Raw genomic sequence first — 17,703 nt, forward strand, 5'->3', positions numbered from 1 at the left:
AGATCTGTGGTGTTAGTATGAGAAACGTCCTTGCAGTGATCTTTTTCTTTGGGTTCTTCTACATGCAGGTCTTGCTACTGGAGGAAATCTCATTCTTGTTTTAAGTCATTGGAATGTGTTACAGATAAACCTAGATTGAAAGTTCTTGTGTTCTTTTAATTCTTGACTTCTTTCCATATATTCGCTTGCTTTTGCTAGAGGTGTTTGTTAAAAGCAAGAACTCCTAGGGCACCTGGGTGGCTCAGTCAGTTAAGAATCCGACTTCTGCTCGGATCAGTCTCAGGGTCCTGAGGTGGAGCCTGGCATCTGGTTCCCAACTCATCCAGGAATCTGCTTCTCCTTCTGCCCCTCCTCCACTCCTGTACACATGTGCTCTCTCAAATAAATAAATCTTAAAAAAAAAAAAAAAGGCAAGACCTCCCAGTCTTCTGACCAGAAAGAAGGGCATATCTATTTTCTCCACCCCAACAACTACAGACAAGTGGAAAGAATAGTAACATAAACACTGTACTCATCACCTAGACTCACCAGTTAACATTTTGTCTTCTGTGTGTGTGCTGAAATCTTTGAGAGCAAGAGGCCATCATGATGATGGCGTACCTCATGATACATCAGCATGCATCTTCTATGAACCAGGGTATTTTCTTATATAAGGATGATACAGTTAACACATATCCAGTGTATTGTTTGCACTCCCACTCCAGTTCACAAAATGTCTATGATAGCACTTTTTCTTTCTGGCAGTTTTCCCCCAATTGATAACTCATATTCACAGATATCTTTGTGCCTTTGTCTCTGCAGTCTTCTCTAGGGTAGAACAGTCCCCATACTATTACTTTATTTATGACTTTGGTGTTTGAGAAGAATCTAGACCAGTCTTGTGGCTTGTCTCACCACTTGGATTTTTCTGATTGTTTCCTCATGTTTAGATTCAGGCTAAATATTTTTAGGAAGAATAGTACTGAGGTGCTATTGTGTATACAGTTGTATCCTATTATTGGTGAAGCAACAATCTGTGGGGTGATGCTTTGACAATGAATCACTTGATCCCCAACAACTTTTTACCCATGGGTTTTAGCCTCTGTTGATGCTATTAATACATTTGGAGTGGTAAAGTGGTACATTTTGCATTCTTTTCCCTTTTAAATTAATACTCTGTAAAGAAGAACTCTCCCTGCACCCCCACGTGTGTGTGTGTGTGTGTGTGTGTGTGTGTGTGTGTGTGTGTTTATATGGATGGACTTCTGGATACCTTTTTCCATTGATAGCAGTCACTTTTCATTGTTTATTATTTACCATGCACTGTGGTAAGAGTTTTATAAGTACAATCTCATAGATTTCTCCCAGCACCCTTGGGATAGATTTTAAAACTATTCCCACTTTTTATTTGAAGAAACTGAGCCCCAGAAATGTTAAGTGACTGGCTCTTACTTACATAGATGGTAATAATTCCAGCTTGGTGGCTCTGATAGCCTCTTCATTATTGTGCATCACTGAGTGCCATTCAGTATCTCCTTTCTCAGACTCAGTCCAGCCCCCACAGACAGGGTCTTTACTGAAGGACATCTTCACAGTTCACAGATTATAGATACCAGCCCAGTCCTGGGCCCTCTGCTGGGGTTATTACCCCATTTCAGAGTCTGTTGTCTCCTCTTTCCTGGGTTCTCAATCAAGGTCACTTGGTCCCCTATTACTTCTCTCAGCATGGTATCTTCTGGTTGGCTGTAGTCACAGATGCTCCATACACCCATGTTGGCCAGTGGGTGCAAGAATGTTGTGAATTTGGGAGTCATTCCCTATTCCCTGACCTCAGAATGCCCCACAGCCCCACCTATTTTCTTGGGGTACCATGGACCCCATTCCTGGAAACTCTTTCTTAAAATGTGTTATAATCTAATACAGTTATTATTCTTTATGATGCTTAAATTGTCTCAAGTTCTGCCAGTCATGACCCCTTCTAGTTGGCTTGGTGTCCTGCTTATGATTCCCTGTTTGTTTGTTTGTTTATTTATTTATTTAATTTATTTTAAAGATTTTATTTATTTATTTGTGAGAGAGAGAGGCAGAGACACAGGCAGAGGGAGAAGCAGGCTCCATGTAGGAAGCCTGATGTGGGACTCGATCCTGGGTCTCCAGGATCAGGCCCTGGGCTGAAGGTGGGGCTAAACCGCTGAGCCACCCGGGCCGCCGTATTTTTTTTTTTTTTAAAGATTTAATTTATTTATTCATGAGAGACACAGAGAGAGAGAGAGAGAGAGAGAGAGACACGCAGAGACACAGGCAGAGGGAGAAGCAGGCTCCATGCAGGGAGCCCGATGTGGGCCTCCATCCTGGGTCTCCAGGATCAGGCCCTGGGCTGAAGGCGGGGCTAAACCGCTGAGCCACCAGGGCTGCCCCTCCCCATTAGTTTAGATAGCTTTCTTACTCCCTGGCACAAGAGCTAGCAGGCTCACCATGCACTTGTTTTTTTTTTTTTTTTTTTAAAGAAACCATGATATGACAGTAAGTGTGCTTGTTGCTACTGGGATTGTCATTGTTCTGAGAAAGATGATGCTTTTTTTTTTTTTTCTTTCCTTTTTAGGAATTTTTTTGTGGTTGATAGCATAGTAGAAATGAGAATAGTGGTCAAGAAAATCTCTGCCTGGTTTCCAGGTGGAATTGTCCAGAATTGCTAGGGATATGTATTTACTGAAGCACTGTACTTACTCTGTTCCTGCTGATCATTGGCCTCTCAAGTCCTGTTGATCAAGCAGAGTTGGGGACATTTGATTAAAAACAGTTCCTCTTTGGGGCACCCAGGTGACTGAGTTAGTTGTGTCTGCTTGGGCTCCAGTTGTCCTCTTGGGGTCCTTGAGGCTCCCTCCCTCTCCCTCTCCCTCTGCCCCCCTCCTGCTTTTTCTCTCTCAAATAATTAAATAAAATCATTTAAAAAAATTCCTCTTTTTGCAGAAGGACATTTCAAGACATTTCCTGTGAACTTGATTTGCTTGTGGGTCCTTTTCTACACTTCGTTCCAAAATAGAAACTGCAGGGAAATAATTCTTTGTTACAGAAACTCCAGTAGAAGGCTATTAACAGAATTGAGGCTATATCTACCACCTCATTGCTGTATATTTTCAGAAGTAATTACTGGCTATTTTTCAAAATTAAATTAATTATCTTAATGGAATGCTTACTTGTCTAAGTTTAAAGTTCATTCCATTTTAATGTTTATTCTCTTGAATGGCCCATCAAGGGAACCACCAAAAAAAATGATTTTTATTTTGTATTGTGGTTAGAGATAAGAGAGTGTTTTGGGTTTTCTTTTCTTTCTTTTCCCCCCCACCTTTTTAAATAAGCAATCAAAGATAGTAATAGCCCAGGGAGCTCAGTGAGAAGAATTTTTCCAAGATATGTATCTTTCTCAATAGGTTTTTTCTTAGTTATGGTTACAGAGTGCATTTTATTTTAATGTTTAATTGGTACTATGGTCTGTGCCCTTCTTTTTTTATTTTTGGCTTTTTTTTTTCTTATAAAGTCATTTTTTAACTTGTTTGTCTGTAATTAGATGGTGATTTGTCTTAAATTATTTCAGTAACAAGTCAGTGTTGAATTATGTACTCTTAACATATATTTTTTTTCCTTCTGTCTTTAAGAAACAAGAAGTTTTACATTTCTTGGCATGACTGTAATAAAGTAGTAAACTTTGCAGGTTAATTGCTCTGTAATTAACATGGATGGGGTGGAAACCAGAGGAGAGAGGAAGATGCCATGGGGCATCTTCAGCAGCTTGTGTTGCAGGGCAGTCCGTTAGGGTATGCTACTCTCAGCTTCTGGAATAAAATCTGGTGAAACTTTAGTCTTCTCCCTGGGAATCTGCTTTTTGAGCTTTCCTCTGTTAATGAGAAGACGTGACAGAGATGCTTCTTTGTATTGAAATGTTGAATGTCATTTGAAATTTGATAGAAGCCATTTTATTTTTAATTGAGGAAAGGGTGGAGTTCAGTTGATGGTGACTCACTGCTTTTATTTGAAGATTAAGATGGCATCTTCCGCGTTTGTATTATTGACTAATCAGGAGTCATTATCAGTGTGCATCTGCCACTTACTTCTAGGATCGTTTCTAAGTGTGAACTTATAAAGAGACTTAAAAATGACCACCTAATAATGAAAGTGGTGTATTTCATAGATGTAAACATTTTAAAACCTACTAAATCATTCCTGTATGTCTCACATTTTTGTCATATATCTTTTGGTGACAATTAATTGCGTTTTTATTTCATAATCTTATATTTTAAACACTTGATAAAGACTACCCTTTCTACCAGATGCTCTCTACTTAGTATGCTTTTTTTGTTTGATATTTTCTATGTATAGTCTGACTCATGAAATGGGTTCACGGAAGCCCTTTTTCATTCTTTTTTCTCCTAAGTTCAAGGCATGTTCCACTCACCAACTTGATTGTTATTTGGGTGTCGCCATTCTTCAGATACGTGAAAGGGCCTTTTCAATTTTGGTATACTAACGTGAAAAATTAAAACTTCAGGGTGGCATCCTAGAACAGAAAAATGGCATTAGTGGAAAAACTAAAGAAACCTGAATAAAGTCTGTAGTTGGATAAATAATAATGCACTAGCTTAGTATTTAGTTTTGGTAATTTCTGTGGTTATGTAAGATACTAACTTTAATGGAAGCCAGGTAAAGGGTATATAGGAACTCTGCTCATATTTCTTTCTCTCTGACATACATGCAGACATAGGCAGTGGAAATTAATTTATCAGAATCTTTAAATGTATGATCATATGATCAAATAGTGGTGAGTTAGGTGCCAGGAGTGCCAGTGAAAGACCAAGGGAGTCCTGTGCAATCGTAGAAGTGTGGGATGTGTGAGAGGCCTTTGCAGAACAGGTGGAACATGAGGTGAGCTGGGATGGATGACTACAACTTAGGTAAGGGTGAGGTTGTTATAAGAGATAAGAGATGACATGAATTGAGGGGAACAACATGCCAGTGGTGATGCAGGATGACCTCAAGTGATCTAATGGAGGCTTACTCTAATCAACTTATGTATGTTAAAGGGTCTGATAGGTATGGTGGTGTTAGAAATATAAGGAATTATTTGGGAACTGATAGACTCTGGTGATTCAGGATGTGGGAGCACAGAAGAAAGACAAGTCGATGGTGGCCGATTAACCTGGGCCAGCAGAAGTTACCTAGGGCATTTGTATGAAACATTTTTGTTGTCACATAATAATAATGCTGGACTGCCAAGTAGAACTGTCTGGCAAGAAGTTAGAACAGGGCCATCAGAGCATTTGAGGGGAGCAGAAGGTTGAGGACTGTTCCTCTTTAGTGAGCAGGAGAAGAAAACACCAAGAAGGAAAGCTAATAGCAGAGCATTCAGACAAGTAAGAGAGGCCTCTTCCGAAGCAGGCAGAGTGAAGTCTCAGCAAGGAGAGTGTACTGTCTGTGGCTGTGTGTATGTCAGAGAGGAAGAAAACTGTAAAGTCTTGAAATAATTGCAGTGTGGTCACCAGTTTCAGGAGAAGGGGCTCAGAATCTAGATTTTTTTTTTAAGGTTTTATTTATTCACAAGAGACAGAGAGAGAGAGGCAGTGACACAGGCAGAGAGAGAAGCAGGCTCCATGCAGGGAGCCCGATGTGGGACTCGATCCCGGGACTCCAGGATCATGCCCTGGGCCAAAGGCAGGCTCCAAACTGCTGAGCCACCCAGGGATCCCCAGAATCCAGATTTAGAGAGTTAAAGAAGGAGGGAGTGTGTGTGTGTGTGTGTGTGTGTGTGTGTACACAGAAGGGGCTTCCTAAGAAGTGGAGAGAGCAGATTTGCACTAGTTTTTAGAGAAGTTTGGCTGTGCAAAGTCAAGGACACACACACACACACACACACACACACAACACACAGGCCAGTAGCTAAAGAGGGCAAAAAAAGGTTATTTTAATTAAATTTAACAAACATTTATCAAATGCCAATTATGTACAGGGCACTGTGTTGGGGGCAGTGGAGGACGCACAAAGTGATTAAAATACAGTGTTTTTTTCCCTCCTGAAAAAGTGCTACCCCAAGTTCTTTTGGCGTTCACTAGACAATTCATCTTAAACAAAATCCTAGGGATGCTGGTATCCAGCTGGCTGGCAGAAGGACAGAATCAGTGGCAGAACAGTTGAAGGTGAGGAAGAGCACTGCAGAATCAACTGCACTGAAAGGAAGGAGGGAATGGAAAGCTGACACAGCCTGTGTAGGTGGGGCAGGGTCTTGGCCTCAGAAAGATGGCCAGAGTGGAGAATGGGAGAAGCTAGTAGTGCCAGAGCTACTTGGAGGTGGAATAGTGAGGCTCTCCAGAAGTCTCTACTGTGAATGGCATATGCAACAGACTCAGGTTTTTTTTTTTTTTTTTTTCTCTGCCTTTGAAATGTTCCTGGTTGCATAGAGAAATGAAGATGAGAGTGCTTATTTTTTGTCCTGAGAAAGAAAAATGGAAGTGAAACACCTGGATCATTGAAGGAAATGCTTCTGGCTGAGGCTTTTTTTTAAATGTCTAATAAAATAAATGCACATACTTTGGAATTGCCCAGGTATTCTGAGTCTCAATGCTTGCAGGTAGCTCAGGTTTGCGTCAGATGTAGTCTCACAGAGCTTAGAGTCTGGGAAGGATGATAAAAGAAGACACATTTGCAGGCTCTTAATGAATGCTTGCCAATTGAACTTTGATCTGAGGTACAAAGTGGGTATGTGCCTGACCCATAGACATCAAGTATTAGGAGATTTAGAAGAGAAAGGGAATTCAAAAAGTTTCTGGTGATTTCAGTTGAAAAGGTTCTGAAATAAATTTGCCATATATTTACCTAAAGGCCTTGTTTTCTTCCTAGACATCTTTTTTTTTTTTTTTTTTTTTTTTGCACATTTAGGAAATAGGATGGTGTGCTCATACTTCCTGGTCACCACTAAGTAACAGTACAGAAAGAATTATGAGCAGCATGACTTTGGCTCCTCAGGGGGAGCAATACGCTATCTTGAAGCCTGCAGTTAGTGCTTCACAGGACTGTAGGGTGGGCACGGGCTGGTACAATATCTGGATCACTGCTCCAATTTGTCCATTTTATTGATGTAAACTTGCTTTAAAGGTGTTAGTACTTTATTGACTATATTTTAAGTGCATGTAGCCAGAAAATAGTTGTAGGTCAATTGGAGAAAAGAGCTAATTAATGCTATACTTTGACTTTTATAGTCAGACACAGGAAGACGTATAGAGTGAAAAGAGGAAGGAAATAAAAGTCATTTGGGGAGAAGAAAAAAATACTTTTTCTTTGAAATATTTTCTTGAAAAGAAAAAAAAAAGCCTTTCAGGATCCTTTTTCTCAGTGGAAGGGAGCAGCATACGCAGTCCTACCTGGAAAGAGTCTAGAAAACTGTTTGGCTGTCATAGGGTAGACCTGACAAGTGACTGACTTGGAAGCATTAATTAAAATGTAATCACTGCAAAAGTTAGTCTGAGAATTCCTTAGCACTTGTTCCCCTAGAACAGGGTTAGGCAGACAGAATCTCAGGCAGAAGGGGGTTCCGGTGGGCGGAGGTATTAAACTTCCCGTCGTCTTGTCGCCTCCCCCTCCCACCTCCCCACTCCTAGGAGGCCGAGGAGGCCGCAGGGCCTGCCCAGAGCCTTTCCTGTAGCCAAGCTTGATGCGGCCTCTGCTGAGGTCAAGCACTCCCATTCCAGCCTCTCAAGGGCTTTCTCCATGTGTTGCCAGTGTGCTGGTAAAAATGACTTTAAACTCTTGTCAGCACAGTTACTGGTGCATGCATCACAGTCCCACTCAGATAAACCTGTCACAACAGCGAGGCGGCCGCTGGAGAAGAGTGCAAGGGCAGGCCTCTAGCTTTCCATTCGAGCATCACTAAGCGTGCACAGAGTGCCCAATTATTTCAGCATTATTGAGCAAGCCTACAGGAGGACCCCAGCCTTGCTACATTAGATTTTCTTTAGTAATTTGCTCAAGTACCGCTGAGGACACTTAAAGGGCTTAAAACGGTGGCTGCAACCGGTTTCCTTTTCTGGGTTGTTAATTCAGGTTTTCTCTTTCAAATTAACTCCCGCCGCATGCTGTGCAGTGGTTCTGGGAGAACTGTTTAACACTAATTTTCTCAATTTTCAGCTTTTTTTTTGTTCAACATAACTACTTTAACAGTTAGTCACGTATATGTTTTGATTAGAAATGTAGGATAGCGAGGCCGTATGTTTTGGAGAACAAAATACAGACATTTAGTTGGAGAAAGCTGAGTTTCAGCTATTAAAAGTTACTTAGCTAACTTTACTATGTAAAAATTAAAGTTCCTTACAATACGGTGCAAAACCCCCAAATCTATGTAAAAAAGAGTATGTCTCCCCTCTACATCTCCCTCCCTCCCCTTCTAAAAAATCTATATAGAAGGATAAATCTTGTCCTTTGTGGGTGCTGAGTTTTCCTTGATCATTTGCACCTCTTTTCTTTTTGGTGGCTGGGGGATGGGGCACGGATACAGGGAACAAGTTCAATATCTTTGTCTCATTCCTCACAGCAGCAACAACTCCAGGCCCAGCATTTATCACATGGACATGGTCTGCCAGTTCCTCTGACCCCGCACCCTTCGGGGCTTCAGCCCCCTGCCATTCCACCCATTGGGAGCAGCGCTGGCCTTCTGGCCCTGTCCAGTGCCCTGGGAGGCCAGTCCCACCTTCCAATTAAAGATGAGAAGAAGCACCATGACAATGATCACCAAAGAGGTGAGTGATTCTTTCAAGATGTCAATCCGCTGTTACCTACCTGCCAAGGAGGGTAGGTTCTGGATAACCATTGTTTATTCTGTCTCTGGATTTAATTTAACCAGTGACTACACAAAGGATTTCCTCTGGAAGGTAAATGAATTATTGGAAGCGTTTTTTTCCCCAAATGATCCTCTAGTGGTTGGCAACAGTGAATGCAGTCCCCAAAGGCAAGGGGTCTGGTTTCCTAGTTATTGCCTTTGATCCCCAAGACTAAATCAGTAATACAATCCCACAGTGCTCTGTGTTTGAAGTAGCAAGTGGCATTAGTGGCTAATTTTGACCTATTCTGTTTTGGGGAAGGACTCACTGATAAAGACTCACTTGATAACTTGACAGAGTCAGTTATTAGTTATAAATCAGATCAGCCTATATGGTGCAATAAAAATCTCTCAGGTAAGAAAACAATTTTAGTAGTCTTAGTAATTGAGAGTGTGCAGCCCAAATTAATGAAATCTGTTGGCTTTAACTACCTCTCTCGCACAGGCTGTCTAGAAGCATGAAATTAACTCATTTCTTCCTATAAGAACGACACAATTGTTTATGCAAGTAATTGATTTGAAGGACAGTTGTGCTCCCTCCAGATTGGTTTCCTCCCTCCATTTAAAGTATATGATGAGTTCAGAGTTATTTTGATGTGACCGTATGTTTATATGGTGCTTACTAATAATTTGTATTAGCCAGTGGCAGAAAAGCAAATGAAGAAGTCTCTCTCCCCACTTTCTTTTGTGGGAATTTAGTTAGCACATGGGTGGTTCATTGGTTAGAAGGGTGTGGTTATAATTAAAACCTCATATCTACTCTTGTTTCAGTGTCATTACCATGAATAATAACCTTGTGTAAATGATTTTATCACACAAACATGAATTTCCCATCTCTGATGTTGGAAACTGTAGTATTTCCCATCCAGTTACAGTAATGCTGTGACGCAGAGCTGAAGCATGACTGTGAACACTTTTATAAGTGGACAAGTTGATAAGGAGTATAAATAATCTGAATTTCCAGCTTTGGTTTCTGAAATTGTGTCAAAGGTAGATTGGCACCTTGTGGATCTGGTTGAGTAGTATTAATAATTAACTTTACTGCAAAGATGACATCTGTGCCATTTATTATTTAGCAGAGATCAAGTTTGATAAATATATGATTTTATGTAAACTAACTGGTACTTTTCTTTTTCCTTCTTCCCACCACCTGTATTGCTGCTGTTGTGCCTATAGACAGAGACTCCATCAAGGTAGGACTCAAATTCACAGATGAAGGAATTGAATGGCTTAACCGTCTCTAAATGATTTGAATAAATCTAGTGACAGATTCTTTGAGATTTACAGAATGATTTGGTGGGTTTTACCAAATGGTTAACTGTATTTTTGACTACTTTCAGTTAAGTGGTTGAGATTTTTGAAAATCCTGGTCTCATTTTTCTGTCAAAATTGCATTTTTAGACCAAGATGGAACTCCGGAAGATCTGGCTCACATTGCGTATTTTATGTCTTGCTATGTGAGGAAGAATAACTACCCCCCACCCCACCCCTGTTAGCCTATGGCTGTAAGATAAAAATGAAAAGTTAAATAAATTGATTTATAAGAAATACACATTAATCTCGTCTTAGAAAACAGTTCCATCCTACAAAACTCCCTAAGAAAATGTATAAAAGCATTCCTCTCTGCCAGAAGGAAATTTATTTATTTATTTAATACCATCTTGTTTTCCAGGAGAGCAAGTTATTCTTAGGTTGTGCATGTCTCTTATCTGCCTCTGTATCACTTTATAGACAAGTTGTAGGGAAAGAGGAAAAGTATTTAGGGCCTAATGATTTGGATGTGATTGTGCGATACCAGAATGGGATGTGCTAAGGATGCCTGAATTTATAGAGTAAGCAAACAAGAAAAACAGCCTACCATGGCAGGAAATGAGGAAAGTATGAAAACTGCTTGATCACTTTTGAGCCAGGCACAATGTAAAATGCCACTGTGCTGTGCATAATTGCCTATCTTATATGTGCTGTATTTTGTAAAGATTAGAAGGACAAGGCAGTTCTCAAGCATTGGCCAGTGCACAGATGCTGTCGATTCCTTTCCTTGTGTTTAGCAACAATTGTCTTGGAACTTAGGCAGTTACATTTCTTGTAGTTTTTAATGAAGTTATGTGTATGAAGTGTATGAATACTAAAATCTTTCCCTGAAACCACCTGTGCTATCACTTTGAAAGCCTCTTTACTCCTTGTCCTTTTTTCCAAAACCCTTACATAATGGAAAATAAAAATTAAGTCTATCTATTTTACCCTTCAAGAGTCTTTGTAGTTTGAAAGGGCATCTGTACACCCCCGTAGAAATGTCAACATTTACAATTGGAACTGCACACACTGAATTATTTAATTATGCTTTTACAGTTGTGTATTTTGTTGTGTAATGTGCATATCAATACCCAGATTTTTAAAAAAGCAATTTTGAGCTAAGTGTTCCACACAGGTGTGCTTAGGAAGTAGTAAGTAAATGCACTGACCAGGATTAACTGATAGCAGCCCTTGGAAAAGCCTGTCTAGTTATTCTGGAGCCAATAATATAAACATTCCCTGCCTTCTTATGATAAATACATACCTTTAGGCAGGCCAGTGAACTAAACAAAAGCCTCCCCTCTCCTGCCCCACTCTCGGAAGACTGAAAATATTTATACTCCAGTGCACACTTTTGTGTCAATTACATTTTATATTCCCTTATGCCAGAGCAAGGGTGTATTTTGAAATCATCTATAATCATTCAGGATGAGTCTGGGAGTGAGTGTCTATATAGCTAGAAGCCAGGGGGAAAACAAAAAAGAAATAGAGGTGGGTGATTTAGCCTTGATTTATTATGGAATGGTAGCTATAAATAGATGTTTCTGTTGGGTATAGTTCTCAAGATTTGAAGTTGTGTCAGGTTTGGGGCTGTGCTGCGGCTTTGCAAGGTGAAACAAGTTTGCTAATTTTCGTAAATGTGTTCTGTGATGCTCAGAGAAGCAGTTAGTTGCTTGTTCCATTGATCGTCCTCATCCTCCCTTAAGTGGCTCCTGGTTAAGAGGAGCTTTTTATGATTGTCTGCTGTGTGACTTGAGATGGTTTTTATCAGCCGGAGCATGCCAGTTGCCTGCAGCTGGAGTCAGGCTTGTATGAAATAATTTATTCATGCAGGATAATGCTCCTTAACATTTAACAGGTAATGAACGTGACATAAATTTCCTTCTTGCTTTTAATTTTTCCCTTTCCTCTTCTAATGTGCAAACAGGCAGCTCTGGTACTCTAAATAATAAGTAATTTTTGGCCATCTGTCAAAAGGAAATTTCAATACAAATTTAAATTAATGGTGCCTGAAATTTTTTATAGCTCCTCTAAAAGCCTCTAATGTGCAGAAAATTCTGAATCTGCTGGTAGTAATTAGTGTTGCATGTAATGAGGATGTGGGCAATGTTATACAGCCCCAGTGTAACATTTTGATATGGTAGCAAAATTTTGATTTATACAAGGTTGTGGATGGGTTTAATTGTGAGAGACACTTTAAAATGTTTTCTTGACGTTACAGATTATTAAACAGGGCAGATTTCAGAATAGCTCATAAAATGTAATTTAAGCGTACTGTAAAGATTCAGGTAATTAAGGTGCCTTTACCTTTTTAGGTGTCAAGTAAAATGAGAGGAATTCACTTGTTAAAGCCCTGGGCCTTTTTCTTGCTTTTCTTTTCTCTTCTTGGAAGTTCTGTGGCCACTAAACCCACATGCTATTGGCTTTATTGATCTTGTTTTCTATAGCTTCAGTAGCCAAGTTTATTCCTAAGCCTTTTATTTACAGACCTGTATCTGAAGTTTTTCAACAAGTGGTAGAGAATATAAATGTGGACCTAAGAGAAAGCACTCTGGGAGCCCAAGAATCAATTTATTTGGGGATGAGAAACCAGAATGGTGTGTATTTTAGGCGGTTGAGGTAAACATCCAGGGGACCTGCTTGTCATTTGGCTATCTGGTAACTCCATGTGTCCAAAACTAAGCCCCAGAAACATGGGCCATGATCCACTCTTATCCTTAGTGGTAGATTGGAAGACCCAAATTTAGCTGTCTCAAGAGGTTCCTTGAAATGAGGCTCTTACCCCTCTCTCCTGACTGGGGGCCTTCTCACCATCTACTGGTGCACTTAGTACCATTTCTCTCATCCCTTGAAACAACATAAGTGAAACCAAGGAAACATTTTCTGGGGTAGTAGAACCTTCCAGTGCTGAAGTAGGTTGGCTGGTTCCAAAGTGGGGACAGAGCAGTCATTTCCACATGCTACCAGGAGCTGCCTCATTGTGGTCATACCAGTTCATGAAGAGAAGTCATGAGATTCCTCACATCACTGGTCATTCTCATCGCAGTGGCTGAAGTGAGGATTATGATTTAGAACTGTGAAGGCCAAATTGCCCAAAACTTCCCTGGAATTTGAGGTTGAGAAATTATGACTTCCAAAGGTCTATACAATTCTAATACCTTCTAGCAAATAATGGATACCCAAATAAAGACCAGCTTCAAAAGAAATAGCAAAATTCACCATCACTAACTATTGATAAGCTCCACGGCCCCTTCCAAATTGATATTATTATGCAAACTTTATTACTTCGTTCGTCCTTTTAATGTATAATAGGTATCCTTTTTTTTTTGTTTGTTTGTTTTTTTGTTTTTTTTAATCCCAAATGCAATAACCTCCTTGAGTCAGCCATGGGAAGGATTTGCCTATTTTATTTGTAAAATAAGTACGTTTTTCATACATAGTGGTAGCACTTTTACTTTATTATTTCATTGGATCGTCTTCCCCAAAATGCTGTGTTCATCATCAGAGTATGATCATTTTTAGTGACTCATACACTGTCAGATTAATCTCCAGAAACAGTGTACCATCTAAAAAATGCTGTTTTTGTTCCACACCAGTGGAAAGTACAATACTTTATAATTTTTGTAATTTTTGCTAGTGTAAGTATGGATGGTGCACTTTATTTTTCTAAACTTACATTTAGTTACTTTTCAAGCTAAATGCTTTTCTGTGAGTGTATATACTGCGTCATCCACCCTTCCCTGTCGTATGTGAATTCTTTGTTTTTGTTTAAGGGTTTTCATAATGATCTGTTCATTAGTCACATCTAAGGCAATGCCTGTTCATTTTGCCTCAGCTGTATTTTGGTGTTTATTCTGTGCAGGTGACTAAAACATCATACGTTGCTTTTCTTCTCGTCTCCAATTATTTTCTGTTGCCAAAGAGGTTTATCAATGGAGAATTAGACTAAGGCTGTTTTTAGTAAAAACTGAAGTGTGTGATTCAGGCCAAGAAAGCACTTTTACCTCATTAGTTGGGTGTTAAGGTGAAAGTGGGTTTTTAGCTTGAATTAACAGAATGATTACTTCTGTTTGCCACTTCACTTTGTACATCAAGACTTGATGGTTAAAACAAATTTTTTTTTAATTAAAAAAAATTAGAAGAAAAAAAAAAGACTTGATGGTTAAGGTTCAGTTCCGGTATCTTGTGTGACTGGTGGGGTTGGTTTTTGTTTGTTTGTTTTTTCTGTCTCAAAGGAGTATCAGTCCAAAAAGAATGTGCCTTTTATATGTTTAACCCTTTGGTGTGCCTTGTGTGGAAGAAAGTGGAGAAGAAGCCACTTGAGAAAGAAAGGCTAGTACAAGAGGGGATAACCAAATGGTCCAGGCAGTTGTGTTTTTAAGCACCCCCCCCCCCCACCCCCATGCACCTGTTTAAGATACGAATGTTTGTAATTTTACCTTTTGGGAGAAAGCTTGGTGGGATTAATTTTCATTACATAGAGTTTTAGAAGGACATGTTATAGAAAGAAAAGGGCATAATAGAGTAGACTAAAAAGTAATAGACTAGATTAAAGTAATAGACTAGATTAAAAAGATGAAATCTGTAAAACATTAAAGAGAAGGGTATAAACAAAAAATAAAAAATAAAGAAAAACTCCCTACCAAACTAAACTGTATCAGGGCTTGCATTATGTCCTATTTTTTCCCTCAGTCATCAGTAACCTGAGAAAAGCTATCTAATTAAGGACTGTAACTTGGACACTGCATCTTATCCATTCTGACCTAGGGGAAAAATAAGGTGGGCTCCTGCTCACGCCCCATTTGCTGCATGTGTAACTCATAGTTGAGATTTCAGCTGCAAAGGTGGGTGCCATATGCTTAGCCTGCCTTTAGCCTTCCTTCAGACTCGAGGAAAGGATTAGAGGTGTTAAGGCCCTGTCCACATCACAGAGCTTTTTGTGTGACTTAGTCTTATCCTTTGTTAATAAAAATTTAAAACCTACTTAGAAGTAGAAGTCATAGTGCAAAGATCATTCCTATACTTAGCATTGAGGTGTAAGAGCTATCGATTTTTAGCCACATTTTATTTTAATATTTTTTCGTGAGAGACACACAGAGAGAGGCAGAGACATAGAGGGAGAAGCAGGTTCCCTGCAGGGAGCCTGATGGGGCACTGGTCCCAGGATCCCAGCATCATGACCTGAGCCAAAGGCAGACAGATGCTCAACCACTGAACCACCCAGGTTCCCTTTAGCCACATTTTAATCTATTCCTTTATTTCTTTGCTAAAGTATTTTAAAGCAAACTCCAGATAGCATGCATTTTGCCTTTATGTACTTGAGGATGTAAAATGAATACATCTCTTTAAATAAGAGACTTTTTTTTTTTGGTGACTATAATGCCTTTAATCACTCAATAAAAGTAATTACTTGATAGCTTCTTAAGTATCCAGCCTATAAGCAAACGTCTTTGATGATTTCCAGTAATTGGTTTGCTTGAAATGGGGGCCCAAATAGGATCCATTTCATTTTGTTATAATATCTCTCAAGTCTCTTTAATCTGAGTGTTCTCTTTCGTTTTTAAAATTTTTCCTATGCCACTGCCATTTGTTGAAGAGCCTGGGCTGTCCTTCTGTAGACTGGCCATATTCTAGATGTCTCTTTATGCTTCCTTGTGGTGACAAAAATACTTTCTGCTGAATCATACGAGGAAAAGTCTTTTCTTACACTGGGAAGATGGATAGAATGACCCCTTGGTTTGCACGTAGTGTTGGTGATGAACTGTTTTTTTTTTTTTTTAAAGATTTTATTTATTTATTCATAGAGACAGAGAGAGAGAGGCAGAGACACAGGCAGAGGGAGAAGCAGGATCCATGCAGAGAGCCCGACGTGGGACTCGATCCAGGGTCTCCAGGATCACGCCCTGGGCTGCAGGCGGCGCTAAACCGCTGCGCCACCGGGGCTGCCCGGTGATGAACAGTTTAATGAAATTTATCTATAAGGGAGTAAAATATCTAGAAATGATGCTGATCATTGACAAATAGAATTCTCTTAGTATCTTTTAACCTTCAAACCCAGACTATGATGTCTTTGAAATCGAACTTCACTTTCCAAACATAAATATTGCTTAAGACAGACCTTTAAAAATAGATTTTTAAGTAGGATTTTTAAAATATGTTAAGTACATCTGTTTCCTTGGGTGGTGTCTTAAATACGCCCTTTGCCCCCACAGAGTAAAATTTTCTTCCACTAAACTTTTAGCTCCTTGAAGGCAAGAATCTTAATCTTCTTTGTGGAACCATATAGGTAGACAAATCAAAGATTAGTTAAGAAGGGAATTGTAATTGAATTAGGAAAATCCAGACACTGCTAGGAATCCTCCCTCCCTCTAGTAAGAGCTTTGTGTCAAGGGCGCAGCAAGTCACTTTAACTTCCCTGGATCACAAGGGATGCTAGGTATTTTTTCAAGCATTTGGAATTAGATGTTTTCTTATGTAATTCACTTCCATCCTATAAGTGCATTTTACAGTAAGAATCTTCTACCACAGGGTATGTTTCATCAGTAAAGTTGGCCATACTATTAGCTAAATAAACACACTGGTAATTGTATTTCATTTGGGAGGTTGGGGGCGGGGGAGAGGGATAGTTTAAAGTATGCCCTCAAGCATTCAGTGTTTAACTCTTTTTCAGTTTTCCAAAATAAGATGGTAATTTGAAATGAAATGTTTCAGCATCATTGAGTTGCTTTTTTTGTTGTTGTTGTTCTTTGTAGGATTTGTTTCTAATGTGTATTTTACTATTCAGAGTACCTGATCAAAGGACAACTAGGAACTTTTGTTCTATGTGTTTATGATGCAGTAATTCGTTCAGTATTAATTGATACCTGCCTCTAGGCATGTAAGCTGTGCGAAATGCAACAGGTGCCCTAATTCCAGAAAATATGTTGTAATTATTTGTTTTTTCGAACAGATGAATAAATATCTTTAGGGCATAGCTGGTCCTCAGGTGGCAAGCATGAATGGATTAATGATGTGACTAGGGCAGACGTGCTTGTTTGTTGTGCCCTCCTCCACCACTGATCACCCAGGCAGAACAAATAGTAATTAACAGGGGCGGGTTGGTGGTGGGGTTGGCCTTCCCCAATTGATTTTTGGCAAGGGTGCTTTCTTTTCCTCCATGAACCAGTCCTCTGAATTATTAGACAAACATTTTCCTCCTGATGTTTAATGTATCTACTTTTCTTAATTAGGACGCATTTCATTTCTTGAAAACTATTGCACAGTAAAGTTAATATCTAACATTTTGAAAATTTTTAGAAGGGCCTAGGATTTATCAAAACGTTTTATTTATTTTAAAGATTTTATTTATTTATTCATGAGAGACCCACAAAGAGGTAGAGACATAGGCAGAGGGAGAAGCAGGCTCCCTGTGGGGAGCCCGATGCAGGATTTGGTCCCAGAACCCTGGGATCAAGACCTGAGCCAAAGGAGACACTCATCAACCACTGAGCCACTCAGGTGCCTCTATCAAAACATTTTAACTGGCACTTTAATTTCAAAGGCATTTGTTTCTCAAAATGTAGGGAATTCTT

At 39.5% G+C, this 17,703-nt stretch overlaps 1 protein-coding gene across 14 annotated transcripts in view; it reads left to right on the forward strand.

Moving 5' to 3' along the window:
- Window positions 1-17,703, forward strand: part of LOC112922083 (TLE family member 4, transcriptional corepressor) — a 142,814-nt gene that overhangs the window by 64,325 nt on the left and 60,786 nt on the right. For 7 of the 14 annotated variants that reach the window (XM_072762784.1, XM_072762842.1, XM_072762825.1 and 4 more), the window contains 2 exons: window positions 8,555-8,759; window positions 10,016-10,032. In XM_072762784.1, coding sequence (XP_072618885.1) covers window positions 8,555-8,759; window positions 10,016-10,032 — 222 coding nt within the window. The remainder of the gene's footprint in view (window positions 1-8,554; window positions 8,760-10,015; window positions 10,033-17,703) is intronic. The other 7 variants (XM_072762787.1, XM_072762830.1, XM_072762850.1 and 4 more) reach the window with 1 other exon arrangement.

This window comes from Vulpes vulpes, chromosome 1 (genome assembly GCF_048418805.1).
Source record: "Vulpes vulpes isolate BD-2025 chromosome 1, VulVul3, whole genome shotgun sequence".
NCBI lineage: Eukaryota > Metazoa > Chordata > Mammalia > Carnivora > Canidae > Vulpes > Vulpes vulpes.